Source organism: Nymphaea colorata, chromosome 10 (genome assembly GCF_008831285.2).
Source record: "Nymphaea colorata isolate Beijing-Zhang1983 chromosome 10, ASM883128v2, whole genome shotgun sequence".
Lineage (NCBI taxonomy): Eukaryota > Viridiplantae > Streptophyta > Magnoliopsida > Nymphaeales > Nymphaeaceae > Nymphaea > Nymphaea colorata.
In genome coordinates, this window is record NC_045147.1 from 17427735 (window position 1) to 17444932 (window position 17198).

Consider the following 17198-nt stretch of genomic DNA (forward strand, 5'->3'; position numbering starts at 1 on the left):
ATTTTTTCTGGAATGATATTCTCGTTGTCAAATTATGTCAGATTGAAAGATATGAAAACTCATGTTTTTCAAATTAAGGATTTGGTAAAAGAGTTCAATAGAGAAGGTAAAGGTTCAACATCTCATAAGCAACTCTACAAGCATTATATCACCAAATCGACTAGGATCGTTCAAACTTAATTTGAGTTGAGAAAAAATATAAGAATACAAGTTTGTCTTATTTTTTTTTTCATTTTAAAATGACAATATTTTAAATTATTAAGTTATAAAACAAAGAAATAAGGCAATGCGAGCCCATACTATGCAACAATCTTGGCCCGCTTGACCGGATCGCAATTGCCACCGCTCCCGTTGGCGGACCAACGCTTTGAGTGGCGGGAGCCTTTAAGTTTTCGTTCCTACGCAACTAGGAAACCGACGTGATGTTGTTCTAGCTCCCCGCGTGTATCGGTCTTTCATCAACCGGTTTCTCTAATTTTTGACCGCCTGTTGGGGGAACGAACCAAACGGCCAGGTCCAACAGAAGCCGCGCCATTTCACCGGAGTTGGGTTGGCGGCAAAGGCAAGACACCGAGCCACGCGTCGGCGGAAGGTGGCGGTGGTGGTGGTAGTGGTTTCCAGGAGGGGAAGGTTGTCATCCGCCGGAGGAGGAGCTTCCCGGCGAACGATCGCTGTCGACGTCTTGCCGGGTTCCGGGGTTCTTCTTGGTGATGAGGTCTTCTGTTCCCAATTGAGAAGCCTCTGATTGGAGAGAGCACAGAGCCCTTGATTTGGCCTTTGCGACTTTCCTCTTCCTTCCCCTCCGTTGGTGCGAGAAGACGGAGGAGCGAGGAGGAGGGGAGGGAAGGGGTGTGAAGCGGGAGGGATGTGGGTCTTCTACCTCATATCGCTGCCCCTAACCCTGGGGTTGGTTTCCGTAACGCTCAGGTATTTCGCAGGGCCAGACGTCCCTCGTTACGTCCTCTTCACTGTCGGCTACGCCTGGTTCTGCTCCCTTTCCATCATCATCCTCGTCCCTGCCGACATCTGGACGGTGGGCCTTCATCCCTCCTATTTATTTTTGAAGTTTTGTTTCTTTAGCTATATGTCTCCCGTTTTCACCGCACATACATTCGTCGAGATCTTCGTCTGTATTTGTAGGGGGAAATTTGCTATCGGTTTCTTGAAGGGAACTTATAATATCGTCAATAAGTGTTTTATATTTTTAATTATTAATTTTTTCCGGAGAAGAAGAAAGGGGTGGCGGGAGGGGTGGATTTTAACTGTTTTCTGGCAGATCCTGTGGTCTTTGTTGGGTGGGAGGCTGGATCTGGGAATTCCGTCCATTTGGAGCCTTGGGACTGTTTTGTTCCTTGGGAAATCGAGTGAAAGTCCTCTTTTGGGTGTTCCTTATTTTGTTAGATTCAAGGTCGGCCTTTGAGTAATTGCTGAGGTCACCATGTGATTCTATGTGTGTTAGTTTCTTTAGATTGATTAGAGATTTGCATGGAAGCTTATTATTTTTCTGGAGGAGGACATTATTTCAGAAGGATCTTGTGACTTAACCATTTGGTGGGTTCTGTTCTGAAGCATGATCATGGGCAAATTAAACAAATTATACGGGAACCACGTAGATGCTGTATTTTGAAATATTTAGTACGTTAGAACCGATGTTGATATGAGAGATTGCAAAAGGACGTGCTTAATTGAGGGGTTTATGCTTATTATCTTGAGGTAAACTGATGAACCGTATGTCTTAAAAGAAAAGAAAAGAAGTAATAATTTCATTGGTGATTTTTGCAATTTATTGCTGAACTTTCTGGTGTAATTAGGTCCGAGTTTTATATTGTAAAAACATTATGTGTTTGCGTTAATGATTTTGCTTTCTCGTGCAGACAATTATTGGCCATGACAAGGGAGGTATCGCATTTTTCTGGGCCTGGTCATATTGGAGTACGTTTGCCCTTACTTGGTAAGTGTGGGTCAAATCTACGAGAATTCTGTAATTCTTTATGAAGGTTAAGAAATCTGGAAGGTCCATTTAATGTTGATTGGTATTGTTTCCTCTTAAGGATTGAACCTTTGCTTTTATATGGCTTTTTTAACTTCTTAATGGATTGAACTTCTTGTTCTACTTTCTTAAAGACAATTCCTTGGGCAAGCTATTAAAGAAACATTAAAGGTTTATGGTTTGGCTTTCCTTTCATCCATCACTTTTTTGGATTCAGCTTGTATTCCTACTAAGATGCTACTTCAATTTCGGTACAATTCACATATGGATAGTACATGAGTATAACTAATTTGGCATGATTGTTTGTACTCTTTTCAAAGGAAATATAGGGAGATGCAACTGCACTGTCTGTGTGGCTGACAATGGAATACATTCATGCAGATAATAAATAGATAGCTTGTGTACTAAAGGAGAGAACTCGAAGGAAATACAAATGCAGAAAGAATATAGATCTACGAGAACATAAATGTGCTGTATGTTTTGTCTCTGTATCTGGAGAAGGGATCCAGCTTTAGCAATAAAATCATGTTTTGGGGGTTTTGGAATGCCATGTTACATACTGTAAGAAGTTTGTAAGCGTTTACAGTGCATAGAAGATTGACACAAACCAACTCCTTTTCACCTTTTGCGGACTCTGGCCTTTTCATCATGAAGGTGAAATTCACTTATGTGTAACTATGGACAACACAGGAGGGAAGGAAACTTCTTGACAGTTGACAGTAACGAGCTATCCAAGCAAAATCTCATTGTATGAAAATATGAGACTAGGATCAAAAGGTTGGACCTTTCTACAACTGGGACAGACCTGGGTGTAATGATAAATCACACAAAGCTTGTCTTGATGGAACCTTATAAGTCAATCCTTATCTCCCATATGATCAAGGCTATGATCTGGCCTGGTTGCTGGCTCCATTTTTCTGAACTTAAGTACAATGAAATATATAACTACCTTCTTAGAGTGTATGAAGGTTAAGCAGCCTTGAATGGCAATCTTCATCCCTCAGAATGCATGGTGGTAGACTAAGCACCATGGATAAGCCAAGTTTTCATTCCAGAGTCCAGACATTCAGCTCATTAAACCTGATGTCCTGATGTCCACCAAGAAACATTGGTCATGCAAACAAAAAAAAAAACAATGGCTTCATATCTATGGTAAAATGTGCGAGAGTTTTTAGGCTTGCTTGTTTGTATGAATCTATGCAGTATGGATACAAAAAATGGAAACCATATCATCTGGGAATAGTAAGTTATAATTAGTACTGAATTTCAACAGCGCAGCATGGAATATGGGATCAGATTTGTCTATCCTTATTTTTCATTGGACATGCACCATGTGGTAATTAGTACTGGGTATATATTTTGTTTGAATGATGTGTGAAAATTTTCGATGTTCTTCGAATAATTTGCTAAAAACAAACACAGTAGTTTTGTTCGCTGTCATATTTCTTTGATTTTGACTATTTTTCTGAAGCTCAACTTCTCCTATTTCATGTTCCTTATGTTTCATATCATGGTATTTGTCTACGCAGGGCTGTGGTGCCCACTATCCAGGGTTATGAAGATGCTGGTGATTTTACAGTGACGGAGAGGCTAAAGACCAGTGTACATGGGAACCTTGTCTTTTATGTTACTGTTGGTTCCATTGGCCTTTTTGGAGTTATTCTACTCATAATCATGCACAAACACTGGTAAGATTTTCATGTTTTTGTTTTTCCTGTTTTAGTAATTTATAGTTCCTTTTTTATGTGACAACCACATCACTTAATAAAGGTTCTTTTGCTTTTCTTAATTTCTTCTTCAACACACTCATACACACAAGCACAAACACAAAGTTGTGCACATATGTTGCATGTTTATATTGGGTTCTTAAATATGGCTGTCTGGATATGCACTTGTTGATGTCAATAAAGTTGGAGGTTGACAAATTTTGCACTTTCAAGGTGTTTTTCAATCTGCTATTTATCCATATTCATGAAATTTACATGTTCAAAACCATGGAACCACCACATTGTATGTGCCATTTTGATGTATATTTCAGATGTCATAAGCATTTGAAGCTTAATGATCTGAACGTTTTGTTTTTCTCGTATGTTTTGATGAAATTATGTATTGCAAGATGATTCCTAGCTTTTAGACATTTAGAGTTTCATCATATGGTTGGAATCGTGAAGGCCTCCCAAAATGCAGATAGAACTTCTAAACAGCATGGGATGGGTATCCATTTGGACGGCTTAAACCAGCCGAGGAAAGCGCTCGGTTGGGGTTTGGTGTAAGGAAAGTGCATGTATATATATATATATATATATATATATATATATATATATATATATATATGTTATCTGTGTCCATTGTGTTTACTTTGTTGGTCTGCACCTTTGCGGTATTTGACACTCATGTAAAGTGGTGAAACTCTGTTGAAAAGTGGCAATCTTGTCAGTGTCCATGCAACATAGTTAATGAAAGATTCTTTGTAGTTCATGATCTGCTGAACTTTGCTTCATTGGTTCAATCTATGGTTCGTCAATATCATGTCTGTTTGGCTTGTTTGCATGTGAATGTTAGGATGCTACTTTGCTGTTCCGAACTATCTTAATGTATGAACTTTTTAAAGGTTTCAATTTGTCTCTTGAAAGTATATGTTTGATTTTCTGTAGCTCATTGAATAAGATGCCTTCCTGAGTGCGGGTTGTACTCTCGTCTTGATGAATGCATTGTCACAAATGCAGGAGCGGGGGGGTTGTTGGATTGGCCATGGCATGTTCCAATACATTTGGGCTTGTTACTGGTGCCTTTCTTTTGGGATTTGGCTTAAGCGAGATACCAAAGAGCATTTGGAGGAATGCAGATTGGGGAACCCGACAGAAAATTCTCTCTCATCGAGTTGCTAAAATGGCTGTGAATCTTGACAATGCTCATCAAGATTTGTCTAATGCAATTGTGGTAACTAGTCTATCTTTGTTTATTACCTTGAAGCTAATGTTGTCATCTTTTATTCATGTCTCTTGGTCTGTTGGCTGTTTGAACGTGAAAGTGGATACGTTTAATAGACAGTCTCTACAAGACTAAAATTGTACTCTGTCATAGCAACGTTCTATATGGAGGTGACATTATGCTTATTTTAGTAACTTCAGAATTTGAGTGGTCAAAGAAATGCTCATCTTCCTGACATGAAGATATGATGAGGCTGGAAAAGGAAATTAGAAATGTTTTTCATTTTTGGGACTTGATGTTATTTATGGCCATTAGTTGCTGTTGTTTTGTCAGTAATTTGAACTCTTAAAAAAAAATTAGGACAAATTATTTTAGTCAGTGCAATATAATCCAAGGGTCTTATCAGTGGGACATGCAAGCAGCTGCATTTTTTTTTTCTTTTCATTGAGTTGAATAATTGCTTCTGGCTTTATGTGTTAGATTGCTCAAGCAACGTCAAATCAGATGTCTAAGCGTGATCCATTGAGGCCCTATATGGATGTTATTGATGATATGCTGCTTCAAATGGTGCTTGTCTTACCTCTCTATACAGTTTATTTTCTATAATTTTACTTCATCTAGGCATTTCCGTTCTCTCTCTTAAGTCTCACCCACCTTTTGTTTTCTGTTTTGTGTAGTTTAGAGAAGACCCTACTTTCAAACCAACTGGTGGCAGATTAGGGGAAAATGACATGGACTACGATGCAGATGAAAAGTCAATGGCTACACTTAGAAGACAACTTAGAAGAGCTCGGGAGGAATACTATCGGTATAGAAGGTGATTTTGCATCAAAATGGCTAGATCAACATTTTGTGGCTGTGAATTTTTCTGTAAATGCCCATGGTTGTATGCGTCTTCTTGTTGCTATGGACATTGATGCTTGAGATTGATTATGAAGAACACTACGTGTTTCATGGAACACTGAAACAAATTAGTCTTGATTGGGTAGTCTGGGTGCATAAATGATGCCTTTTGGATTTAGATATCATTATCTATGATGAAAATTAGAGTATTTGCTACCATATTTTGTACTTCATCTTGTTCTCATCGCCTGCTGTCTATGTTCTTACAGTGAATACATGACCTATGTCATGGAGGCCTTAGAATTGGAAGACACTATAAAAAGTTATGAACGTGGTAGTGCATCTGGATGGTGAGTCTCTGGCTTTGTCTTTTTTTTGTTTTGTCTATTTTTGCATTAATCTTTTTGTGATTAAAATTGTTTTTACGCCACATGTTCTTGCATTTTTGTCTTGTTCTGATGTTTGATTCACTTGGTACTGACTGCAGGAAATATGTTTCAAGTTTTAGATCTGCTCGCACAGGCAGTACTGGAGAATTCTTGGATACGATAGGTATGCAACTGATATTAGAGTGTTTTATCTTCTTATTCATGAATTTTTGCTTGCTAGTTATATGATCATGTGATTTTGTTTTGCACCTTTTTTTTACATGGTTTTATCATTCTCATTTGTGGTTCAATTACAGAAATTTTTTTTGTTATATTATTGTAGTTTTACTTATTCAGGAAATCTGTAGCTGTTATATTGGCAGAATGAAAGTTTTCCAGGAGTATGATAGGTAGCCGCCAGAGTACCTTGGTACCATCAGAAGTTAAACACACTCACACACCCTTTAATCTCTAACAAAAATTAGGGTTAACCATCAAGCCACTTCCAATTTTATTGATTATTCCTCTTGAGTCACCCAGCCTGCTATGTATGTGGGTGAAATTTCTGGGGCCTGATACAATGGGAAGCTCCTTTACCCAGATCCGACTTCTTATTATTCTACTAACTTGTCTTTTATCGGCGTATTTAAAATTCATATCCTTGCGTTCCTGTCAATGATTTTTTGTTTTCACAAAGCAATATGGAATTTCTACTACTTTTTTTTCTTCAATTTGTTGTGTTGCCCACCTTTTCGAGTTTCTGGTGGTCACTATGACACTATCTTAGTTTTTGCAGTATGTGATAAGATGTGCATGGTCACCTATGCCAGAATCAGCTTTACCATTACCTGTGAATGGAGAGTTGAGGTGGGTGAGAGATAGAGAGAGAGAGGAAAAAAAAACATGTGTTATCCTATGTTGCTCTCTCACAATCACTGTTATATAATTTTGACATGTTGTAACTTGTAAGATGGGAAAAATAACTATCTTACTGAGCCAGATAAGAAATTTTGGAGTGTTGGTGATGCCTCTTGTGTTTCAGCTGCTATTGATGTTCTTTGTCCATATGTTGTGGCTTCTTGCAAATTTGTATGTTTCTTCGGCTAACAATAGCAAAGTTAACCATATTTTCTAGTTTCTACTTCCTAGTACAAAATTACAAATGAATATTCAGGAAGAGAGAGCATGGGGTTAAAAAAAAAGGTTTGGTCGATATTGTTGCATAGCAGCTTGTATTGCAGTAATACTTGTCTTATGTTTAACTAGTTCTTAATCTTATAAATTTGAAAAATAAATAATAGGCTGATATGGCCTGATTCACCATGTGAATGAGAAAAGTGACTTGAGTTCAATGTTGACACTGAAAACACTGGAGAAAGAAAGGGTGGCAGGGAACTCTAAAGAAAATATGGAATGATTTTTTCCTTCACCCAAAAGGGACCTTCTCTGGGGGAATGCCAATGCCCATAAATTGTCAGCTGATTGTCTCTTATTAGACCAGCCAGGGTAAGATAGTTCTGTGCTATCTCTAATCTTGGTGTGTCACAGCCTTGGTCCTACGCATGCTTTGGTGGCATTTTAAGTATATATTTTCCTGCAAAAGAGAGTTGGGGATGCGGAAAGAAGTTAGAAGAAGAGAAGGATGAGAGAGAAAAGCAGCCAGTGTGTCCCTTTGCTGATGACTTAACATGTTACAAGATGGGAAAAACTAAGCATCTAAATTTTGATTTTTGCAAGGAAAAAAGGTCACAGAGTGCTGATAAACAGAAACTGCATATGAGTCACCTTTTTCCAGTAGTATCTCATTGCAGTGGTGTACCTATTTTATAAGAAATGTAAAAATTTTTGCTCCTGCAAGGGCGGTCCTGTGTTTTGAGAAGTCCGACTGAAGGGGTCTTTCAGTAATTTGTCTGATCACTTTGTCGTGATATTCAAGTTACAGAACTGCTGAAAAGCAATTTTGTGTTTATGAATTTTGTGCATGAACTTATCGTGTTTAATATTGTTGGTCTAATCTGCAGAGTGGATTTGGCGATGTGTACTCACGAAGCAGCTTGAGAAGTTATTGGCTGTCCTGCTTGGATGTATCTCAGCTGCCATCCTTCTTGCAGAGGCTACACTCCTTCCAAGTGTCGACCTATCTCTTTTCTCCATTCTGATCAAAGCAGTTGGAAAGCAAGAGATGCTTGTGCAGGTTATTGCAGATTTAAATTTCATTATCCTGATGCATTGTGCTTTTGTCCCACTACTGGCCTTAAATGGTGGTCTGGAATTTTCGGGGCATTTTGGGTTTGGTTTCTAAGTGCTTGTGCATGGTCATGGGGGTACACAAGTACAAAAAGTATTCTGATATCCTACTTTGATTGGCAGTTCCAAATCTGTAGTCCATGCAATTGCTAATAGTTTTAATAATTCAAACGAGGTTATTTATTGATTTTAGCATCTTGCATATAATTTTATTTTTGTCATGTGTCAATTGAACTGGTGGAATCCTTTCAATACAAGGTATGTTACTAATTTTATCATCTTTAATGCAGGTTGCTGCACTTGTTCCTTTATTCTACATGTGCATTTGTACATATTACTCCTTATTCAAGATTGGGATGTTGATGTTCTATTCATTGACTCCAAGGCAAACAAGCTCGGTGAGCTTGCTTATGATTTGTTCGTAAGTATCTTAAGCATCATTTGAGCTACAAACAAGTTTATAATAACAAAATCCTGTTTTAAACCTTTAATAGCTATAACATTTCTTTTTATATTGGTGCTAGGATGGTTGCTCGTTATGCCCCTCCAATATCTTACAATTTTTTAAATCTCATCCGGCTTCATGGAGATGCCAAAACTACCTTTGAAAAGGTCAGGTTAATCTTCGAACACCATGTCAATATCTCATTAGGTATTATAATCTCATGTGTAATAACCTTATCTGTTTCAGAGAGTGTATGTGAGGTTTTCAAAACCTCAACTAGATGTGTTTTGGTATGTTTATGGCCTATTTGCACAGAATTTGCTGATTATGACATGATTCTTCTTCTGAAATGAATTAGTTTTTGGAGCAATCGCCTACAACTGAAACCGTGTCTGTCATTGTAATTGTTATCTCAGCTTTCTTAGTGGGACATGGGATAGGCCAGAAACATTCAATAAGCATGTAAATGTCAATTTTGTGTCTTTTTATTCTCTATGTCGGTTAAGCATGTATATAATCAGGAGGAGAAAAGGCATGGTTGCAGAAAACCGAAGGCCTTTTTCCTGCAGGGTTTAAAACTTGAATAGTATGCTTTGTTTTGTCAGAAGCATGATTTAGCAGGTGTATACTCTAGAATCTAGTTTGTTTTTTGATCATCCCACAATTGCTTATCTATATGGAATATTGAATATCTGAACCTTTTCTACACTTGGACGTGCAGCGAATGGGAAATATTGATGATGCTGTTCCATTCTTTGGGCGGGGATTTAACAGAATTTACCCTCTAATCATGGTTGTTTACACGCTGTTGGTGGCAAGCAATTTTTTTGATAAAGTAATCAACTTTTTTGGTAGCTGGAAGAGGCTCAGATTTCAGAATGACACAGAAGACATGGATGGTTTTGATCCATCAGGAGTCATCATCTTGCAGAAAGGTAAATTAGGAGTATTCATCTAATCATATGTGTTGTCAGTTTGGTGTCCCTGTCTCCCTTGGTTTTAAATGGTGAGACAACTGAAAGGCTGGACACCCGTTGCACTGGTAGTGTTAATTCTCTGGAGCTTTACAATCACAAGAACGTGACATGATATCTGTACGCATATTCATGTATTCTTTTATTTTGGATCATCTTCAGAGCGATCCTGGCTTGAGAAAGGGTCCAATGTCGGTGAGCATGTCATTCCATTGGCTAGGAACTTCAATGATGTAAGCGCAGATGCAGAATCTGGTAACTTGCCCATGGTATGTTCCCTTCCATATTTTGGAAATGACGTTCTTCATTCTTCACTTGATAAATAGTTCAGTACAAGTAACCTGCGGTTACTTGCAAGTAAACACAAAAGTCTGTTGTCTTCACTGAAAACCATTAAATGGTTGATGAAGTATTTTCATGTTGATGAACTGTTTTTGGTTGGTCCTTTCAGCAGAAGGATGACTAATTAGCAATTTGTTGATTATGTTCAGATACCTGTGAAAAATGTGAATGGTGTTGCAGAGAACGACCCTTTTGAATTGAAATCAGTGGGAGCTGGTTTATCCAGGGATGACCGGAAAGGGTTTCAAGCTGTCAGTAATGGTGATCGGAGATATGAAAATGGTCGAGAAAGCATAATGAGCAATTATGGTTTCAAAGATCAGCAGGGAAGGCAGCCTAAGCCTTCTGCTTCAGCCTCTCTGCAGGAAGCAGGAAACCTCAAAAGTGGACCTAATTTGAGAGATTCGATGATCAGTCCATCTGGATTGGCAAACACATGGACATCGATGAAGACTAATTTCCAGAATTTCAGGGCAAATTTAGGGGCCAAGAGATTCTTGCCACTCCGCCAAACCCAGGAAAATATGCCAAATTCTGGTTCCAAGACGGAATCTCTGGACGAGATTTTTGAAAGATTGAAAAAACACCCTGAGAGGGGCAGGGACGATGACTTCTGTTACGATGACTGACATGGAAACGGGGAAGCCCTGGGCTTCCAACCTAAGATCGTCAAATGCTCAAGAAAAATGAGAACGAAATATATGAAACGGGATTTTGTTCCACCCCACTGTATATCCGGAACTTCAGTTGAAAGTCAACTTCGCCAGATTGATCCTGAAGACGGAACTAGTTAAAATATACAACATTCGCCCTAGCCAAGAGAGTCAAGAACACAGACGTGATGCGAGGTATTGATGACAGTAGTCTCTCTCACATCACATTAGCAAAGGGTGCTTAATACCGTTTTGTAATTTTTCTTTGTACAGATACTGTTTTGCATTAGCAAAACTGTTACGGGTGTCTAAGGGTTTTGGTCGACGTCGTTTGACTTTGTATTCTGATAGTCGTTGCAATGTATACTCACACGTAAATCACTCAAGGACTTACGATGTGCAAAGCGCACACAGTTCCTCCATTGATGGTCGAAGTGGAAGTCTTGTTCCTTGCATGAGATCGAGACTTGCACTGTTTGGCAATCAATATGTATAAGTTACTTGATTGTCTATATAAACAAGTATGCATCTTGGCGTTATTCTTATGCAAGGTTAAGGTCCTTGTGTGTCGATTATGGCTAGAGATACCGATGGCTTGAACCTGGGACTGCTAAATGCGTTGGAAGCAGGGACTGCTGAATCGGATTATAACGGAACTCTGGTACCCTATTCGACCCTTTTGCAGCCGTTGTTCTTGCAAGGGGTTGGCTGCTGTTCTTTGAACGTAGTTCTTTATAAAAGGTGCAATGTGTCCCAGCACATCAGATTTTGGGAACCATTCTGAGGATTTCCTGCAAGTGGTGGCTGATTTGGTGCTAAAGTCTGAGGTGCCATCAAATGGTAGATGTGGGAGGGTGAGAACGCCGACATACTTGGGTGGGGTTTAAAAGCTGATCGAGTGGGGTCGGGCCTAAGGTGCGGATGTCTCTAGTTTGATACGTTCGCTGCCCACATTTCCAAATGTTCCCCACTATAATATAGAGTACTTGTGTGCGTCTTGCACCACTATGCCATTATAATGACCGGTACTGGATGTGTTTCAGACTGCTAATAAGATGTTGTAAGGTGCTTAGAATTTTTTGAAGACGAAGGATCGCTAATGGCCGTCCTTTTCAGCCGGCTGTGAGGATATCGGAAAGTGATGCTTCCCCATTCAACCAGAATGGATTTCTTCGAGCATATTTTCGATGGCCCTTGCTTAACTGTAATGCAGTTGATACTCTAGATAGCCGCATCTAAAGCCATGCATCCCCGACCATCGCCTGAGAATGAATGAAGGCCTCGACTGTGATTCTTGTACGCCGTTCACCGCCTGGATGAACGGTACAAATGCTCCGGCGCATCTCCGACCTAAATGCCTAGGGGACCCATATTTTGTTGTCGAGGATTCCTAGATCAGCGTGGACGAATTCAGCTAATTAAATAAGTGCCCCCATCCTTTTCAATATATCACTGATTTTCCATGAAGCTGCCGGGCAATGGCGGCGTTCTGCTAAAGGTCAATTGCCTTTGTGAAAGTGCGCTGCGTTGTTATGGCACAAGAATTCGCTTCCATTCTCAGCATCTTCATTTATAATACGGACCATGGTATCACGTCACGACCCTTTTATGGATCATCATACTGGTAAAAAAATGGTAACAGTGCTTTTCTTCAACTTTTGGGTGTTACGATTTCTATGATATGTGGGATTTAAACTAAATTTCTCTTAATGTTTCGACTTTGCTATGCAACTCGATTGCTTGACCCTCTTTGCCTTCTCAGATTTCTGGAGGACCAACACCTGTGGCATGAGACGTACGACTTGGCAGAAACAAACAAATGTTACGGCGTCTACCGCAGACACCTTTTTTGACCTCGCAGCGAATGGGGCCCCAAGGTAGGATCTCCACATCCTAGATTGCATCGATCTAGCTTCCAGTGAAATCAATGTGCATAAATCAAATAAGGCAACTGGTTGGTGCCATTTTGCATCAACCATGTGCCATTTAGCTCGCTAATTGCTTCCATCACACACACACACAAACACAACCAAAAACAAAGATCTGAGCAAATGAGACTGATCTGGACTGGACGCTGAAATGAATTTGCACTCCACAGACAAAATTGAATGAATGTCTTACACATTGGAACAACAACTCAAGAGATGAACTTTACCATTAACAAGTAAATATATCAAAGGGGAGAAATCAAACATGATCCGGTGGTTAGCGTTTAGCCACCAGAAAATATACAGCACCCCATAGGGATAACTTGGGGGGTGCAAATATTTTGTACATAATTTTGTGTTCACAGCATGGATTTTTGTGGGAATCACTCGATCTCTCTGCTAGTTGCCAACGTACCCCCAGCATCAGCATGGTCGGTTCTGTTGAGCCAGCTTACGAATTTTATCAATCACCTACGGACCTTACCAGGCTTTGGATTTCTGAGCCTTGTCGAGGTCATGGATCTATATGACACCAAGAGGGATGATATCCTTCACGGTTTTGGGGTGGGTAAGGCGCCAGCTCCGACTCCTGGCTTTCTGATCCTCCTCCGCCACCTCCTTCCTCCGCTTCAGGAGAAGCAACGACCACAAACCGTTGCCACCACCACCATCACCACTGGCGATCTTCTTCTGCTTCTTCTCCAGGTTGGATTTCTTGACCTCGAAAGCGGCGGAACTGCTCCTTCTGAGAGGCCACAGCCTGCCGGATCTCTCGGTGAATCGACCCTCCTTGTGTATCAGGTACGACATCCGGGAACGTGGTTGGGCGGCGGCGCAAGAGGAGGAAGCAGGAGGAGGGCGAGAAGGGGTGGAGGGGGAAGAGGAGGAGTAGTCGAGGAAGGAAGAGGAGGTGGAGCGGGAGGAATGGTGGGAGTTAGGGGAGGAGAGGGAGAGGGAAGCGGAGGAGGAATAGGAGGGCTTGCAGCTGGACAGGTGGGCGAGGCGTTCCTTGAGGCAGAGGGAGCAGACGCCGGGAGAAGGGCGGCGGTCGGGGTGCTTAAGGCACCTGCTGCCATAAGCATCCGAGGACGACGTCCATGGCATCGCCATCGCTCTCTCTTGATTGCTTCGTGGCTGCCTGCTACTATGGGCTGTGGTTACAGGGGGAGGAGGAAGTCGGGGGAGGGAGCTTTATATAGGGTGTGGAGGGGATGGCGTAGAGAGTCCAAAAGTGGTGGGAAGCAGGAGGGAGGGGAAGGAGGTAGGTGCTGGTGATGCGACTCCACTCCACCTTCTCACGCCCTTCGCCTTCCTTGTCGTTTACTATTCCTCTCTTCCAGGCCCCATTTTAGACGCACGCCCTCTGCACGTGTATCACATCCACTCCCTCGGGTCGCCTTCCCAGAAGCTTCCTAACTTTAAGCTCAGATACTCTTTCAATCTGTCTTTCCTTTTATATATATATATATATATATATATATATATATATATATATATATATATATATATAGAGAGAGAGAGAGAGAGAGAGAGAGAGAGAGAGAGAGAGAGGGAGAGAAAACGTGTTTAACTCGAACACACAACCGAATTCATTTTGAATGCCCAAACAGTCGAATCTACAGGAAGACGGGATAGAATCTACTAGGTCGTGTTGATGACCAGTTGTAAATAGTCATAGATTTTTAAAAGAGAATATAATAATGGTACCTATGTATAATTGGGTCTAATTGCTATTATTTCGGGTGCGAAACTAAAATTGGGGTTTCAAGTCCATTTTGACCTTTTATTTTGTTTTAGCCTTGAGTGTATTATGTGTCTACATAAGCAACCAAACTAACCGAGAATCTGGAGGCATAAGAATATAAATTTGAGAGTTTTGTAACAGAAGATGGTTTTCCTTAAGTAAATGTTTATATGAACAGAAGTTGGATGAAACATTCAATTGGGCAGTTATTTGCTGATATCTCCTCCTTAAAAGTATTTGCATGAAATTTTTTTTGCCTATCAAACATTCATTGGCTTGCTGAATGATTAATTTGCTCAAGAAAGCTCTACGTTGAAAACAGGTCACACGTTCAAGGCCTTACATCTTATCACATCAATGAATTATAAGTCTATTTAGCTTGTACAAGTCTACAAAATTACGGAGAGAGAAAATAAAAAGGAAAGGCCTAATCATCTGGGTATAAGCCGCCCTGATCACAAATGTTTGACCTGGCGTGGCTGCCATTAGTTGACCAATCATTTCATGAATGGACCGTGATCTGTGCTCATGACCAACCATAACCACACACAAGTATAGAAAGTTCAGCTATACGGCGGCCATTACATCTGCAATATATATATATGAAAACTGAGTAGTGATTCTGCCTTTTTAGAATCGCTCAGCTATTTAATCAAGATCGTCCGATTTAGTTAATCAAGATCGTCTGATCTAGTATGAAGAACTGTTATGAAAATGAGTATTTTTGTCATTTAGTATTAATTTTTTTTATGTTCTGAGTAACTAAGTCACTATTCACACACACACACACACACAATTTCTCTCTCTCTCTCTCTCTCTCTATATATATATATATATATATATATATGCAAACTAGAATGTGCCTTTTAGGTCAGCAAACTCCTTTTCATGTTCTTTTGCGCCTATAATCAACCAGCCTTAGCCAGGAAGTTTCTTCACGCCCTCTAACATTGGACTGACATTCAAAGTTTTTGATGTCATGCACAAATAAAAGATACCGTTCGTTGAAAGAAAAGGGTAACTTTCAAATAAGAAATGAAAACGATTGTGAACGAGTTCTTCTAATTAATTCTTAGTAGCTAATTAAATCAATAAGAAATGAAAGCAAATGAGCACGAATTGTTTTAATTAACCTTTAGATGGTCCTACAGGCACGAGTGATCGATATCTGGTGCTCTGCAAGAGATTTTGTTCTGTTGTGTTGGCGGATGCAGGATCATGTTTCAATAAAATTAATTCACAACAATTTTGTTTGCTGATGTGCGCGTATGTATACATCTGTTTGGTTAGCCATCAAAAGTTTCACACCGCATTAACCGATGGTGATGGAATGAACCATAGCATCAGAATATCCTATAATCAAGTTGGCATTCTTGGCATGGTATCTGGACAAAGTCGGGAATGGTTTGGGAGTTGGCAAGAAGATTTGGCGAATGTTCGGGGAAATATGCTTGACACTACCTACGGCTGCAACACTGGAGATCTTGCTTGTTTATGAATACAATGTGATTAAGGTGTATCTTTTTGAAACTTAAGCCATGCACACACACACACACACACATATATATATATATAACAAATGTAAGATGGAGGTGCACCTTCCACGAGAAAAGTCAGATCCGAATGATAAGACAGGATTGGGAGGAAGCATGCAGCCAACAAGTGGGTTCACCCCATATAAGAAACCAGATTTTCACCCTCATAAAACTCCCATGCAATCCATCAACTTCAAAGGCAGACTAGCTTTTAGCAGCAAATTTTATGAACGCTGTGCAGATCGATCTATTACACACCACACAAAAGCCTGTCCCTTCCCATTGTTCTTTTGTTGGTCTCCTTTATCCATTCTACACATGCATGGAGCCGCGTCTTGAAGACCAAGAAACCCGAGGCTTACTCTTTGTTTTCTTTTGAGGGGTTGTTGGTGTTTTGAATCACACTGTCTCCCAACAGTCATGTCTGCCACAGCTGAAGCACCACTGGGCACACACCCATTTTAAATTCAATACTTTTCAAGAGTTGAAGACAGTCACTTCCCATTTCTCAACTTTGTCACCTGGTTTTGCTGAATCTGTGGAACAAGTAAAGTTCGATGATGGCTACATGTTGGCCCTACAACGGATACCTTTGATCCTGGACCCTTGATTTTGGAAACATCCAGGTTTAGGTATGGCTTCCTTTCGCCCTCGCACTGTCTGCTCTGATTTGGACGACCACCGGATTTCGTGATTGGATTTGGCAAAGGAACTTGGTGCAGTGTTCCAGCGTCGATGAACTGGACCGGGTCTTGTCGGTGCATGGATCTTGTGCCTCATTATAATTAGCCCATCTTCTTGATTTTATTTTATTGGGCAGGCAAGTCGGGAAGCTCATCCCCATGGGATCTGAGTTGAGATATTGATGGCTCAGCTTTACAAGGACTTTTCTCATTTTAATTTGTTTGTATCGGATTTGATTTCAACTCTATCACAACCGTTTGCAGCCAAAACAATAATACACTAGAGCGTGACAACAATCATGTAATTCGAACGTTGTACCATTTGAATGTGAGCTGCCCTAACATCCAGTTGCGTTAATATTTGATCCAATATTAACGGCAGGACTCAGAATTGTTCAACTGTGCTCATCCAAGAACTGAAATATGAACACTCTGAATTCAGGATAGAAATTACAGATCTTCGTGAAACCTCGATTTGTTTTCTATTGTAAATATCTTTCTTGTCGAAAGCAAGA

The 17198-nt window shown here is 40.2% G+C and overlaps 2 protein-coding genes across 3 annotated transcripts; one reads left to right on the forward strand and one right to left on the reverse strand.

Moving 5' to 3' along the window:
- The first annotated feature begins 367 nt into the window (after positions 1 to 367).
- On the forward strand, positions 368 to 11338 carry LOC116262320 (uncharacterized). 2 transcript variants are annotated; one of them, XM_031641571.2, is made up of 14 exons: positions 368 to 1033; positions 1875 to 1951; positions 3520 to 3678; positions 4717 to 4930; positions 5402 to 5488; positions 5599 to 5738; positions 6034 to 6114; positions 6252 to 6316; positions 8154 to 8326; positions 8670 to 8800; positions 8904 to 8991; positions 9546 to 9759; positions 9961 to 10067; positions 10290 to 11338. In XM_031641571.2, the coding sequence occupies exons 1-14, from the start codon at positions 866 to 868 to the stop codon at positions 10767 to 10769; spliced, it is 2184 nt and encodes a 727-aa protein (XP_031497431.1). In that variant the 5' UTR covers positions 368 to 865; the 3' UTR covers positions 10770 to 11338. The 2 variants fall into 2 exon arrangements, with proteins under 2 accessions (XP_031497431.1, XP_031497432.1); XM_031641572.2 differs by lacking the exons at positions 368 to 1033; positions 1875 to 1951 and having other exon boundaries at positions 3559 to 3678; positions 4645 to 4930.
- A 1518-nt stretch (positions 11339 to 12856) lies between these two features.
- On the reverse strand, positions 12857 to 13899 carry LOC116262321 (uncharacterized). Its single transcript, XM_031641573.2, has one exon. The coding sequence runs from the start codon at positions 13829 to 13831 to the stop codon at positions 13244 to 13246; it is 588 nt and encodes a 195-aa protein (XP_031497433.1). The 5' UTR covers positions 13832 to 13899; the 3' UTR covers positions 12857 to 13243.
- Positions 13900 to 17198: the final 3299 nt, after the last annotated feature.

Coding starts and splice junctions, on each gene's coding strand:
- LOC116262320 (XM_031641571.2), top strand. CDS start 866: ATGTGGGTCTTCTACCTCATATCGCTGCCCCTAACCCTGGGGTTGGTT. Junction 4,931..5,401: donor ATTTGTCTAATGCAATTGTG/GTAACTAGTCTA, acceptor TTTATGTGTTAG/ATTGCTCAAGCAACGTCAAA. Junction 5,489..5,598: donor ATGATATGCTGCTTCAAATG/GTGCTTGTCTTA, acceptor TGTTTTGTGTAG/TTTAGAGAAGACCCTACTTT.
- LOC116262321 (XM_031641573.2), bottom strand. CDS start 13,831: ATGGCGATGCCATGGACGTCGTCCTCGGATGCTTATGGCAGCAGGTGC.